Here is a 15,771-nt window from a genome sequence, read left to right as displayed (position 1 = left end):
GTACATCCTGTCATTTGGGAGTTGGGCAGACTGTGAAGGAACATGCCCTGTGCTGGAAGAATAGTGGGGTACATCCTGCCCCTCATGTGGGGGTTGGGCAGGCTATGAGTGAACATGCCCTGTGCTGGTAGAATAGTGGGGTACATCCTGTTATTTGGGGGTTGGGCAGACTGTGAAGGAACGTGCCCTGTGCTGGAAGAATACTCAATAATGGGGGTACATCCTGCCATGTGGGGGTCAGGCAGACTATAAAGGAACGTGCCCTGTGTGAGTAGAATAGTGGGGTACATCCTGCCCCTCATGTGGGGGTCGGGCAGGCTATGAGTGAACATGCCCTGTGCTGGGAGGATAGTGGGGTACATCCTGCCCCTCATGTGGGGGTTGGGCAGACTATGAAGGAACGTGCCCTGTGTGAGTAGAATAGTGGGGTACATCCTGCCCCTCATGTGGGGGTTGGGCAGACTATGAGTGAACATGCTCTATGCTGGTAAAATAATGGGGTACATCCTGTCATGTGCAGATCGGGCAGACTGTGAAGGAACATGCCCTGTGCGGGTAGAATAGTGGGGTACATGCTGCCATGTGGGGGTCAGGCAGATTATGAGTGAACATGCCCTGTGCTGGTAGGATAGTGGGGTACATCCTGCCCCTCATGTGGGGGTCGGGCAGGCTATGAGTGAACATGCCCTGTGCTGGTAGAATAGTGGGGTTCATCCTGCCCCTCATGTGGGGGTTGGGCAGACTATGAGTGAACATGCTCTATGCTGGTAAAATAATGGGGTACATCCTGTCATGTGCGGATCGGGCAGACTGTGAAGGAACATGCCCTGTGCGGGTAGAATAGTGGGGTACATGCTGCCATGTGGGGGTCAGGCAGATTATGAGTGAATAAGACCTGTGCTGGTAGGATAGTGGGGTACATCCTGCCCCTCATGTGGGGGTCGGGCAGGCTATGAGTGAACATGCCCTGTGCTGGTAGGATAGTGGGGTACATCCTGCCCCTCATGTGGGGGTTGGGCAGGCTATGGGTGGACATGCCCTGTGCTGGGAGGATAGTGGGGTACATCCTGCCCCTCATGTGGGGGTTGGGCAGGCTATGGGTGAACATGCCCTGTGCTGGGAGGATAGTGGGGTACATCCTGCCCCTCATGTGGGGGTCGGGCAGGCTATGGGTGAACATGTCCTTTGTTGGTAGGATAGTGGGGTACATCCTGCCATGTCGGAGTTGGGCAGACTATGAGTGAACATGCCCTTTGTTGGTAGGATAGTGGGGTACATCCTGCCCCTCATGTGGGGGTTGGGCAGGCTACGGGTGAACATGCCCTGTGCTGGGAGGATAGTGGGGTACATCCTGCCCCTCATGTGGGGGTCGGGCAGGCTATGGGTGAACATGCCCTGTGCTGGGAGGATAGTGGGGTACCTCCTGCCCCTCATGTGGGGGTCGGGCAGACTATGAGTGAACATGCCCTGTGCTGGTAGGATAGTGGGGTACATTCTGCCCCTCATGTGGGGGTCGGGCAGGCTATGAGTGAACATGTCCTTTGTTGGTAGGATAGTGGGGTACATCCTGCCATGTCGGAGTTGGGCAGACTATGAGTGAACATGCCCTTTGTTGGTAGGATAGTGGGGTACATCCTGCCCCTCATGTGGGGGTTGGGCAGGCTATGGGTGAACATGCCCTGTGCTGGTAGGATAGTGGGGTTCATCCTGCCCCTCATGTGGGGGTTGGGCAGGCTATGAGTGAACATGCCCTGTGCTGGTAGGATAGTGGGGTTCATCCTGCCCCTCATGTGGGGGTCGGGCAGGCTATGAGTGAACATGCCCTGTGCTGGTAGGATAGTGGGGTACATCCTGCCCCTCATGTGGGGGTTGGGCAGGCTATGAGTGAACATGCCCTGTGCTGGGAGTATAGTGGGGTACATCCTGCCCCTCATGTGGGGGTTGGGCAGGCTATGGGTGAACATGCCCTGTGCTGGGAGGATAGTGGGGTACATCCTGCCCCTCATGTGGGGGTTGGGCAGGCTATGGGTGAACATGCCCTGTGCTGGTAGGATAGTGGGGTACATCCTGCCCCTCATGTGGGGGTTGGGCAGGCTATGAGTGAACATGCCCTGTGCTGGGAGTATAGTGGGGTACATCCTGCCCCTCATGTGGGGGTTGGGCAGGCTATGGGTGAACATGCCCTGTGCTGGGAGGATAGTGGGGTACATCCTGCCCCTCATGTGGGGGTTGGGCAGGCTATGGGTGAACATGCCCTGTGCTGGTAGGATAGTGGGGTACATCCTGCCCCTCATGTGGGGGTCGGGCAGGCTATGGGTGAACATGCCCTGTGCTGGGAGGATAGTGGGGTACATCCTGCCCCTCATGTGGGGGTTGGGCAGGCTATGGGTGAACATGCCCTGTGCTGGGAGGATAGTGGGGTACATCCTGCCCCTCATGTGGGGGTTGGGCAGGCTATGGGTGAACATGCCCTGTGCTGGGAGGATAGTGGGGTACATCCTGCCCCTCATGTGAGGGTTGGGCAGGCTATGGGTGAACATGCCCTGTCAGCCTGTAGAAGGTAGAAGGTCATGCCTGCGGGCGCTGTATCTCCCGGGGGCAGCTCAGTCCTCCTCACGCCCTCCTTGGAGCGGGGCCAGGCTGTGACACCGGAGCTCTGCTCCCTCCTTCTAGTCACTGGAGTTATTTTAAAACTTCCATGCCGGATGGTCGCTGGGAGAGAGGGCTGAGAGCGCAGGAAGCCAGGCTCGGGGCAGCCCAGCGCCTGCAGACAATGGCATGTGCGGCGGGAGCTGGCTGTGTGTGATCAGGTTTTTCCCCTCCCTTGGCCCGGCCACCGCTCCCGTCCCTCCCGGGTGATGTCTCTGCCCGTGCTGCTCCCTGGCTCTTGCTGCCCCGTGGCAGGGCTGTCTTCCTCCATGGGCAATGCGGCACCTGCTTCTTCTCCGGGCGGAGAGCCTTCCCAGCACCGGGCACGTAGAGGCCGCGGGCCGCCCCAGCCCCCTCGATGTTCCGCTGCTTGGAGCCTGTGCCCCCCTCCTCCACCTCCCACTTTATCAAGCCGGCGCCGGGCTGGGGCTGGACTGATCCTTCCAGGGAGACCGCTGCTGTCCCTGGGGTTGCTGCAGCTGATTCTGGGGTGCTGCACTGTGGCTCTCAGTTTTGGGGCTCTGTCACTGAGCAAGAGCCCCCAGATCAGGAGTTCATGTCCCTTCTGGGCAGGATCCTCGGTGAGTAGCAGACACCTGCTGCATGTTATAACGTATCTTATATCGCGATTGTCATGACAGTTATGTATACATTACAATGCTGTGATGTAGGAGGTGAGACATACAAAAGACTTGTATCTGCATATTCAGTCCTATTCTGCGACAGCCCCAACATATGCAAATCCAAAATAGGCAATAATGCATCCAACCCTCCCTTACTGTGCCAGTAATCCCCAAAGTGACCCATGCCCCCATAAGGGTGCGCCAGCCACAGACTGCTCCCAATATGTGTGCACCAGCCACTGATACCCATCTGTTGTGCCATCCATGGTCTACCCATAACTGTGCACCAGCCACAGCCTCCCCCATAGATGTGTGCCGGCCACTGACACCCTACAAGTGTGCGCCAGCCACAGCCTCCCCCATAGATGTGTGCCGGCCACTGACACCCTACAAGTGTGCGCCAGCCACAGCCTCCCCCATAGATGTGTGCCGGCCACTGACACCCTACAAGTGTGCGCCAGCCACAGACTCCCCATAAGTGTGCGCCAGCCACAGACTCCCCATAAGTGTGCGCCAGCCACGGTCTACCCATAACTGTTCGCCATCCACAGCCTCCCCATATATGTGTGCCAGCCGCTGACACCCCATTAGTGTGCGCCAGCCAGAGACTCTCCATAAGTGTGTGCCAGCCACTGTCACCCATTTTTTTGCGACATCCACAGACTCCCCATAACTGTGCGCCAGCCACGGTCTACCCATAACTGTGACAGCCAGAGACTCCACTTAAGTGTTTGCCAGCCACAGCGCCCTCCATTACAGTGTGCATCAGCCGTAGATGTATCAGACCCTGTACCCGCATAACAATGTATGTCGGAGTGACAGATGCCCCCCATTAACAGTGTACCTTAAGTACAGGTGACCCATAATAGTGTGGACTCCCCTGCGTAACGGAAACTGGACGGAACGGTTTTGCAGCCCATAGACTTCTATTATGACGGAATACCAGTCTAAAGGCATTCCATCATAGAATTGCGTTATGGTCCGTGGTAACGAAATCCATAACGCAATTCACATTTTACCAACAAACGAAGTGTGAACGAATTTCAAAATATGAAATTCGTTCCTCTCTAGTGTCAACCACAGATGCCCTTCAATAACAGTGTACATCAGCCACAGTTACCCCCATAACATAGAAACATAAAAACATAGAATGTGTCGGCAGATAAGAACCATTTGGCCCATCTAGTCTGCCCAATATACTGAATACTATGGATAGCCCCCGGCCCTATCTTATATGAAGGATGGCCTTATGCCTATCCCATGCATGCTTAAACCCCTTCACTGTATTTGCAGCTACCACTTCTGCAGGAAGGCTATTCCATGCATCCACTACTCTCTCAGTAAAGTAATACTTCCTTATATTACTTTTAAACCTTTGCCCCTCTAATTTAAAACTGTGTCCTCTTGTGGTAGTTTTTCTTCTTTTAAATATTCTCTCCTCCTTTACCGAGTTGATTCCCTTTATGTATTTAAAAGTTTCTATCATATCCCCTCTGTCTCGTCTTTCTTCCAAGCTATACATGTTAAGGTCCTTTAATCTTTCCTGGTAAGTTTTATCCTGCAATCCATGTACTAGTTTAGTAGCTCTTCTCTGAACTCTCTCTAGAGTATCTATATCCTTCTGGAGATATGGCCTCCAGTACTGCGCACAATGTAGGTCAGCCACAAATACCACACATAAGTGTGCCAGCCATCAGTGCCCCACATAAGCTTGTGCTGCCATTGATAACCCCTCTTATCAGTGTGTGCCAGTCATCAATTTCCCTATAAATTTGTGTGTCCCCTAGACCTCATTAAACTAGTGAAATTAAAAACATTCTAAAAAATGTACCAAAGAAATTCCGTACTATGTTTCCAGAAACAATGCACTTGAAGGTCTGCTATGGACGTATGATCTGAAGAACTGCTTACACCTCAAGTAGATGTATTTAGTTGTTTGGAGGCTGGTATTGTGATTTTGTTGGTGCAGTTAAACGGGTTGTCCGGGTTCAGAGCTGAACCCAGACATACCCATAATTTCACCCAGGCAGCCCCCCTGATGTTAGTATCGGAGCATTTTTATGCTCTGATGCGCTACCTTGGCCTGTGCTGGGTCTCGCAGGGCAAGGGCTCTTTTATTTACAATACCACACTGCCGGGCGGAGGCTTCCGCCCAGCAGTGAGCCCGGTGACGTCACTGGCTCTGATGCGCGGGCTTTAGCGCTGTCCTAGCCGTTTTACAGGCTAGGGCAGCACTAAAGCCCGACCATCAGTGCCGGTGACGTCACTGGGCTCACTGCTGGGTGGAAGCCTCCGCCTGGCAGCCCTATGGAGAGCTCGGTTTGTCACGGAAACTCCCGAAAATACCTGTGCCCTGCGTGATTTTTGTGTTGATGTGCTTAAAAATAAAAGCATCGTTTGGACTTCAACCTGGTGTCCGTGGCGAAGTCTGTGAGAATGACCCCCGGATAAGAGACGATCCCTTACAGTGTGTATACATAGATAGCTGTCAGTCACTGATAGTTGTACATGGGCAGGTGTTATCAGTGATTGATAACATTCTCTGTGTAAGTGTGTATACATAGATAGCTGTCAGTCACTGATAGTTGTACATGGGCAGGTGTTATCAGTGATTGATAGCATTCTCTGTATAAGTGTGTATACATAGATAGCTGTCAGTCACTGATAGTTGTACATGGGCAGGTGTTATCAGTGATTGATAACATTCTCTGTGTAAGTGTGTATACAGAGATAGTGTTATGTTCTAGCGAGGGTCCAACTGACCCCTAGAACATCTCACCACAAAGAATACACGGAGCAATAATAGTGAGTTGGAAACTGAATCAGCAGGTAAGGAACCAGTGGGAAGAGTTACCACTGGTCCAAGTGCACCGGTTTTACTTGGGGCCAAGCTTAGAGAGCATAAACCCAGTGAGCCCCGTTCTTCATAGAGCCCTAGATGGTAAGGATGAACTTAGCCGTAGCTCACTGGTTGCACCTCCAGGATAGTCCCAGTGCACTTGGCCACTTACCTGCAGAGACTGCTGGAAAAGGCACCAGCAGTCCACACAAACAACAACAGAAACCCAGTCACCCGTACTGGAACCCAAACACTGTACTGAACACCACCACCAGCACACCAAAAGACCGTGATGTTTTTCAAGGTGGCCACACAGACTGGGTAGAAGGAAACCCAGGTAAGGTGCATAGCTCCAGCACCAAACAAGGCCTGGAGAAGAACTAACACCCTGGCCTACAGCAGCAGGATTAAATAGCACCTAGAAGAAGCAAGCATTCAAGGAGCAGTGCACACACAGGCTACCAAAACTACACGTTGCCCCTGGCAACCAGCATACACAACACTAACCGCAGCCTGTACGCCAGAGCACAACAGTGAGCAACATGGAACCTGTCACAGTGAACCACACAGAGACCGAGACACTACCGTGGCAGATAGTTGTCAGTCAGTCATATTTGTACACAGGGGAGGTGTTATCAAAGATTGATAGCATTCTCTGTGTAACTGTGTATACAGATAGCTGTCAGTCACTGATATTTATACACAGGGGAGGTGTTATAAGTGATTGATAGCATTCTCTGAGTAAGTGTGTATACATAGATAGCTGTCACTGATAGTTGTACATGGAGGAGGTGTTATCAGTGATTGATAGTAGAGTTGAGCGGACACCTGGATGTTCGGGTTCAGCCGAACTTGAAAAAAAAGTTCGGGTTCGGGACCCGAACTTGACCCCGAACCCCATTGAAGTCAATGGGGACCCGAACTTTTGGGCACTAAAATGGCTCTAAAATAGTCCTGGAAAGGGCTAGAGGGATGTAAAAGGCAGTACAATGTTCTTAAGAGCATGGCAACTGCTCTGCAAACAAATGTGGATAGGGAAATGACTTAAAATGAAATAATGTGGGGAATTGGGTCAGCACAACCTGTATGTGGTGCACATCACTATGGCGAAATACATATACAAACGAAAAATACAAATGTGATAGCACTCTACATCCAGCAATTTGCCTCCATGCTGGATGAGGCATTGGTGTACATTTTGGCCAAAGCGTAGTAAGCCACTCACCACGTCAAGGTCGCCTCTATTTGAGTGGTCCCTAACTCTAGTTCCTACCTGTTCATGGGCCATGACAGCCACACAAAATCCAGGGAATGCAGGTCAGTGTGCACACCAAGCACACTCTGCTTTTAACCCCGTCCGGTGCCATTACAGCTTTCATCGGATCCAGGGATGCAAGTCCCAACATGCACGCTGAGCCCACCATATACTTCTCCTGGAGCCAAATGGCTACTGGTAGGTTCTATATAAGCAGACTCAGTTTTATACTGACTTTAAAACCAGCCTCCAGGACAGATTGACTGGTCAGGTGTGCAATGACTCCAAGGAGATCGCCACGCCTCCAATATATACTGCAAAGAAAAAATGTGGGGAATTGGGTCAGCACAACCTGTATGTGGTGCACATCACTATGGCGAAATACATATACAAACGGAAAATACAAATGTGATAGCACTCTACATCCAGCAATTTGCCTCCATGCTGGATGAGGCATTGGTGTACATTTTGGCCAAAGCGTAGTAAGCCACTCACCACGTCAAGGTCGCCTCTATTTGAGTGGTCCCTAACTCTACACTGCGTGCAGAATTATTAGGCAAATGAGTATTTTGACCACATCATCCTCTTTATGCATGTTGTCTTACTCCAAGCTGTATAGGCTTGAAAGCCTACTACCAATTAAGCATATTAGGTGATGTGCATCTCTGTAATGAGAAGGGGTGTGGTCTAATGACATCAACACCCTATATTAGGTGTGCATAATTATTTGGCAACTTCCTTTCCTTTGGCAAAATGGGTCAAAAGAAGGACTTGACAGGCTCAGAAAAGTAAAAAATAGTGAGATATCTTGCAGAGGGATGCAGCACTCTTAAAATTGCAAAGCTTCTGAAGCGTGATCATCGAACAATCAAGCGTTTCATTCAAAATAGTCAACAGGGTCGCAAGAAGCGCGTGGAAAAACCAAGGCGCAAAATAACTGCCCATGAACTGAGAAAAGTCAAGCGTGCAGCTGCCAAGATGCCACTTGCCACCAGTTTGGCCATATTTCAGAGCTGCAACATCACTGGAGTGCCCAAAAGCACAAGGTGTGCAATACTCAGAGACATGGCCAAGGTAAGAAAGGCTGAAAGACGACCACCACTGAACAAGACACACAAGCTGAAACGTCAAGACTGGGCCAAGAAATATCTCAAGACTGATTTTTCTAAGGTTTTATGGACTGATGAAATGAGAGTGAGTCTTGATGGGCCAGATGGATGGGCCCGTGGCTGGATTGGTAAAGGGCAGAGAGCTCCAGTCCGACTCAGACGCCAGCAAGGTGGAGGTGGAGTACTGGTTTGGGCTGGTATCATCAAAGATGAGCTTGTGGGGCCTTTTCGGGTTGAGGATGGAGTCAAGCTCAACTCCCAGTCCTACTGCCAGCTTCTGGAAGACACCTTCTTCAAGCAGTGGTACAGGAAGAAGTCTGCATCCTTCAAGAAAAACATGATTTTCATGCAGGACAATGCTCCATCACACGCGTCCAAGTACTCCACAGCGTGGCTGGCAAGAAAGGGTATAAAATAAGAAAATCTAATGACATGGCCTCCTTGTTCACCTGATCTGAACCCCATTGAGAACCTGTGGTCCATCATCAAATGTGAGATTTACAAGGATGGAAAACAGTACACCTCTCTGAACAGTGTCTGGGAGGCTGTGGTTGCTGCTGCACGCAATGTTGATGGTGAACAGATCAAAACACTGACAGAATCCATGGATGGCAGGCTTTTGAGTGTCCTTGCAAAGAAAGGTGGCTATATTGGTCACTGATTTGTTTTTGTTTTGTTTTTGAATGTCAGAAATGTATATTTGTGAATGTTGAGATGTTATATTGGTTTCACTGGTAAAAATAAATAATTGAAATGGGTAAATATTTGTTTTTTGTTAAGTTGCCTAATAATTATGCACAGTAATAGTCACCTGCACACACAGATATCCCCCTAAAATAGCTAAAACTAAAAACAAACTAAAAACTACTTCCAAAAATATTCAGCTTTGATATTAATGAGTTTTTTGGGTTCATTGAGAACATGGTTGTTGTTCAATAATAAAATTAATCCTCAAAAATACAACTTGCCTAATAATTCTGCACTCCCTGTAGTTCCTACCTGTTCATGGGCCATGACAGCCACACAAAATCCAGGGAATGCAGGTCAGCGTGCACGCCAAGCACACTCTGCTTTTAACCCCGTCCGGTGCCATTACAGCTTTCATCGGATCCAGGGATGCAAGTACCAACATGCACGCTGAGCCCACCATATACTTCTCCTGGAGCCAAATGGCTACTGGTAGGTTCTATATAAGCAGACTCAGTTTTATACTGACTTTAAAACCAGCCTCCAGGACAGATTGACTGGTCAGGTGTGCAATGACTCCAAGGAGATCGCCACGCCTCCAATATATACTGCAAAGAAAAAATGTGGGGAATTGGGTCAGCACAACCTGTATGTGGTGCACATCACTATGGCGAAATACATATACAAACGGAAAATACAAATGTGATAGCACTCTACATCCAGCAATTTGCCTCTATGCTGGATGAGGCATTGGTGTACATTTTGGCCAAAGCGTAGTAAGCCACTCACCACGTCAAGGTCGCCTCTATTTGAGTGGTCCCTAACTCTAGTTCCTACCTGTTCATGGGCCATGACAGCCACACAAAATCCAGGGAATGCAGGTCAGTGTGCACGCCAAGCACACTCTGCTTTTAACCCCGTCCGGTGCCATTACAGCTTTCATCGGATCCAGGGATGCAAGTACCAACATGCACGCTGAGCCCACCATATACTTCTCCTGGAGCCAAATGGCTACTGGTAGGTTCTATATAAGCAGACTCAGTTTTATACTGACTTTAAAACCAGCCTCCAGGACAGATTGACTGGTCAGGTGTGCAATGACTCCAAGGAGATCGCCACGCCTCCAATATATACTGCAAAGAAAAAATGTGGGGAATTGGGTCAGCACAACCTGTATGTGGTGCACATCACTATGGCGAAATACATATACAAACGAAAAATACAAATGTGATAGCACTCTACATCCAGCAATTTGCCTCCATGCTGGATGAGGCATTGGTGTACATTTTGGCCAAAGCGTAGTAAGCCACTCACCACGTCAAGGTCGCCTCTATTTGAGTGGTCCCTAACTCTAGTTCCTACCTGTTCATGGGCCATGACAGCCACACAAAATCCAGGGAATGGCACCGGACAGGGTTAAAAGCAGAGCGTGCACGCTGACCTGCATTCCCTGGATTTTGTGTGGCTGTCATGGCCCATGAACAGGTAGGAACTAGAGTTAGGGACCACTCAAATAGAGGCGACCTTGACGTGGTGAGTGGCTTACTACGCTTTGGCCAAAATGTACACCAATGCCTCATCCAGCATGGAGGCAAATTGCTAGATGTAGAGTGCTATCACATTTGTATTTTTCGTTTGTATATGTATTTCGCCATAGTGATGTGCACCACATACAGGTTGTGCTGACCCAATTCCCCACATTTTTTCTTTGCAGTATATATTGGAGGCGTGGCGATCTCCTTGGAGTCATTGCACACCTGACCAGTCAATCTGTCCTGGAGGCTGGTTTTAAAGTCAGTATAAAATGGAGTCTGCTTATATAGAACCTACCAGTAGCCATTTGGCTCCAGGAGAAGTATATGGTGGGCTCAGCGTGCATGTTGGTACTTGCATCCCTAGATCCGATGAAAGCTGTAATGGCACCGGACGGGGTTAAAAGCAGAGTGTGCTTGGCGTGCATGCTGACCTGCATTCCCTGGATTTTGTGTGGCTGTCATGGCCCATGAACAGGTAGGAACTAGAGTTAGGGACCACTCAAATAGAGGCGACCTTGACGTGGTGAGTGGCTTACGCTTTGGCCAAAATGTACACCAATGCCTCATCCAGCAAGGCAGGCAAATTGCTGGATGTAGAGTGCTATCACATTTGTATTTTTCGTTAAAATGAAATAAAATAACAAAAAATTACAAATTATTAACCTGCAACTCAGAGAAGGAGGTGGATATGGAGTCGGAGGTTGAGGAGGCGGTGAATGTGGTGTTGTAGGTGGAGGCAGCAATAGAGGAGGAGGAGGCAGCCAACAATGTTTATTTTTTATTGCGGTAGGTAGCCCCCAAAATATTGGGACAAATAAAAAAAAAAAGAAAACTAAGAATCATTGCACTTGACTTGAGTACAAGAATGTATGTTTGATGGTGGTATAAATGTCTATTCTGCACAAGGTACAGACAAGTCTTGTGGGATCCAAGCCTGGTACATTTTAATGAACGTGAGCTTGTCCACGTTGGCTGTGGACAGGCGGCGGCGTCTGTCTGTAATGACGCCTCCTGTGGTGCTAAATACAGGTTCAGAGAGTACACTGGCTGCAGGGCAGGCCAGCACCTCCAAGGCATACAGAGCAAGCTCTGGCCATGTGGACAATTTGGAGACCCAGAAGTTGAATGGGGCAGAACCATCAGTCAGTACGTGTAGGCGTGTGCACAGGTACTGTTCCACCATGTTGTTCAAATGCTGCCTCCTGCTAACACTCTCCATATCAGCAGTTGGGGCCGGTTGTTGCGGCGAGGTGACAAAGCTTTTCCACATGTCGGCCATGCTAACCCTGCCTTCTGAGGTGCTGGCGCTGACACAGCTGCGTTGGCGACCTCTTACTCCTCCCCTGCCTTGTGCTTCCACTTGTCCCCCTGCGTCAGTCGGGAATGCTCTCAGGAGCGCGTCTACCAGCATGCGCCTGTAGTCGCACATCTTCCGATCACGCTCCAGTGAGGGAATTAAGGACGGCACATTGTCTTTGTAACGGGGATCCAGCAGGGTGGCCACCCAGTAGTCAGCACACGTTAAAATGTGGGCAACTCTGCTGTCGTTGCGCAGGCACTGCAGCATGTAGTCGCTCTTGTGTGCCAGGCTGCCCAGAGGTAAGGACAAGCTGTCCTCTGTGGGAGGCGTATCGTCTGCGTCCTCCGTTTTCCCACAGCCACGCTCCAGTGATGGGCCCGAGCTGCGTTGGATACCACCCCGCTGTGAACATGCTTCATCCCCATCCTCCTCCTCCTCCTCCTCCAGTAGTGGGCCCTGGCTGGCTAAGTTTGTACCTGGCCTCCACTGTTGCAAAAATCCTCTTTCTGAGCCACTTCTAAAAGACTGGCAAGTGTTAGAGATGACCCCTCTTCCTCCTCCTCGTCCTGGGCCACATCCTCTTCCATCATCGCCCTAAGTGTTTTCTCAAGGAGACATAGAAGTGGTATTGTAACGCTGATAACGGCGTCATCGCCACTGGCCATGTTGGTGGAGTACTCGAAACAGCGCAACAGGGCACACAGGTCTCGCATGGAGGCCCAGTCATTGGTGGTGAAGTGGTGCTGTTCCGCAGTGCGACTCACCTGTGCGTGCTGCAGCTGAAACTCCACTATGGCCTGCTGCTGCTCGCACAGTCTCTCCAGCACGTGCAAGGTGGAGTTCCACCTGGTGGGCATGTCGCATATGAGGCGGTGAGCGGGAAGGCCGAAGTTACGCTGTAGAGCAGACAGCCGAGCGGCGGCAGGATGAGAACGCCGGAAGCGCGTACAGACGACCCGCACTTTATGCAGCAGCTCAGACATGTCGGGGTAGTTGTGAATGAATTTCTGCACCACCAAATTCAGCACATGCGCCAGGCAAGGGATGTGCGTCAAACCGGCTAGTCCCAGAGCTGCAACGAGATTTCGCCCATTATCGCACACCACCAGGCCGGGCTTGAGGCTCACTGGCAGCAACCACTCGTCGGTCTGTTGTTCTATACCCCGCCACAACTCCTCCGCGGTGTGGGGCCTGTCCCCCAAACACATCAGTTTCAGAATGCCCTGCTGACGTTTACCCCTGGCTGTGCTGAAGTTGGTGGTGAAGGTCTGTCGCTGACCGGATGAGGAGGTGGTAGAAGAGGAGGAGGAAGCCGAGTAGGAAGAGGAGGCAACAGGAGGCAAAGAATGATGCCCTGCGATCCTTGGCGGCGGAAGGACGTGCGCCAAACAGCTCTCCGCCTGGGGCCCAGCCGCCACTACATTTACCCAGTGTGCAGTTAAGGAGATATAGCGTCCCTGGCCGTGCTTACTGGTCCACGTATCTGTGGTTAGGTGGACCTTGCCACAGATGGCGTTGCGCAGTGCACACTTGATTTTATCCGATACTTGGTTGTGCAGGGAGGGCACGGCTCTCCTGGAGAAGTAGTGGCGGCTGGGAACGACGTACTGTGGGACAGCAAGCGACATGAGCTGTTTGAAGCTGTCCGTCTCCACCAGCCTGAATGACAGCATTTCAAAGGCCAGCAGTTTAGAAATGCTGGCATTCAAGGCAAGGGATCGAGGGTGGCTAGGTGGGAATTTACGCTTTCTCTCAAAGGTTTGTGAGATGGAGAGCTGAACGCTTCCGTGTGACATGGTTGAGATGCTTGGTGACGGAGGTGGTGTTGTTGGTGGCACATCCCCTGTTTTCTGGGCGGCAGGTGCCAATGTTCCTCCAGAGGCGGCGGAAGAGGCCGAGGCAGCAGCAGAAGAGGGAGCAGGAGGGGCCTGAGCCCTTTCTTGGTTTTGAAGGTGCTTACTCCACTGCAGCCCGTGTTTCGCATGTAGATGCCTGGTCATACAGGTTGTGCTAAGGTTCAGAACGTTAATGCCTCGCTTCAGGCTCTGATGGCACAGCGTGCAAACCACTCGCGTCTTGTCGTCATCACATTGTGTGAAGAAGTGCTATGCGAGGGAACTCCTTGAAGCTGCCTTTGGTGTGCTCGGTCCCTGTTGACGGTGGCCAGTAGCAGGTGAACTGTTTTGGCGACGGCTGCTCTGCTTTTGCACCCTGCTCCCGCTTTTGCTACGCTGTTGGCTCGGTCTCACCACTGCCTCTTCCTCCGAACTCTGAAAGTCAGTGGCACGACCTTCATTCCATGTGGGGTCTAGGACCTCATCATCCCCTGCATCGTCTTCCACCCAGTCTTCCTCCCTGACCTTCTTTTCGGTCTGCACACTGCAGAAAGACGCAGCAGTTGGCACCTGTGTTTCGTCATCATCAGAGACGTGCTGAGGTGGTATTCCCATGTCCTCATCAGGAAACATAAGTGGTTGTGGGTCAGTGCATTCTATGTCTTCCACCCCTGGGGAAGGGCTAGGTGGATGCCCTTGGGAAACCCTGCCAGCAGAGTCTTCAAACAGCATAAGAGACTGCTGCATGAATTGAGGCTCAGACAGGTTCCTGTCATGGTCTTACCTTCTTGCTGTTCTCCTTCGTTTGACATGTGCTGGCGGCCATCTTGGTTTCTGGGTTTCTTGTAGCCTTCCACCCTGCGGCTCCTCCTTCCCACTGGGAGGAGCTGGATGCCTAGCTCATATATATAGGAGGTCTGTGGCTTCAGTTCCTTGCTTGGTCCTCTTGTGTACACATGCTTCTAAGACTGCTGCTGCTTCTGGTTCCTGATCCTGGCTTCGTCTGACTACCCTGCTGGTTCCTGATCCTGGCTTCGTCTGACTACCCTGCTGGTTCCTGATCCTGGCTTCGTCTGACTACCCTGCTGGTTCCTGATCCTGGCTTCGTCTGACTACCCTTCTGGTTCCTGACCTCTGGCTTCGCAAAGACTCTGCTCGGTTTCACCATCCATTTGGACTTTTGCTTTACAGCTTTATTTTCAATAAAGCCTTCTTATTTTCTCTTATCTCTTGTTGTACGTCTGGTTCATGGTTCCGTGACATTAGGACCAAGCCATGAATTCTGACGGTACAGGGCCATCCTCGCTACCCACGCTGGTTGCCAGACTTGATCAGCAGGATCACCTGTTGGGTCGGTTCGCTGTGGCGTTGCAAACCCTGCTTGAACACACGGTTCATTTCGCTCCCGTTGCCGATGGGTCGGTTGTCGCTCCTGGGCTCGCTCCTACTGCCGCTCCGGTTGTTGCGCCAGAGTCTACCCCGACACCTGTTGTTGCGCCTGCGGTGTTTCGGGGTATGACCGGTTCTGCCCCTCTTCCACAGCGCTTTGGGGGAGAGCCAACTCAGTGCCGAGGTTTCCTTAACCAGGTGGGCATTTATTTCGAGTTGCTGCCACATGCCTTTCCTACTGAGAGATCAAAGGTGGGCTTCTTGATCTCGCTGCTCTCGGACAAGGCCTTGGCCTGGGCCAGCCCTTTATGGGAGAACAACAATCCGGTGGTTGCCGAGTTTTCCGGTTTTGTTGCTTCTCTTCGGAAGGTATTCGATGTGCCGGCTCGTGCTGCCTCTGCTGCGAAGCTCCTTATGTCCATCAGACAGGGTTCACGATCCGTAGCTGAATACGCCATTGAGTTTCGTACCCTGGCAGCAGAGGTGGGCTGGAATAATGAGGCTCTGGTCGCTGCTTTCTCTCATGGTCTCTCGGATGCCTTGAAGGATG

General features: G+C 51.1%; 1 protein-coding gene across 1 annotated transcript in view; it reads left to right on the top strand.

Annotated features, from left to right (window-relative positions):
• Nucleotides 1-2,687: 2,687 nt before the first annotated feature.
• The window catches only part of FAM189A2 (family with sequence similarity 189 member A2), a 98,074-nt gene continuing 84,990 nt past the window's right edge, over nucleotides 2,688-15,771 (top strand). The window contains exon 1 of the mRNA XM_040417092.1: nucleotides 2,688-3,230. Coding sequence (XP_040273026.1) covers nucleotides 2,859-3,230 — 372 coding nt within the window. The 5' untranslated portion in view covers nucleotides 2,688-2,858. The remainder of the gene's footprint in view (nucleotides 3,231-15,771) is intronic.

Source organism: Bufo bufo, chromosome 2 (assembly GCF_905171765.1).
Source record: "Bufo bufo chromosome 2, aBufBuf1.1, whole genome shotgun sequence".
NCBI lineage: Eukaryota > Metazoa > Chordata > Amphibia > Anura > Bufonidae > Bufo > Bufo bufo.
The sequence above is the reverse complement of the archived record's forward strand: the minus strand, read 5'-3'. Positions and strand labels throughout refer to the sequence as shown.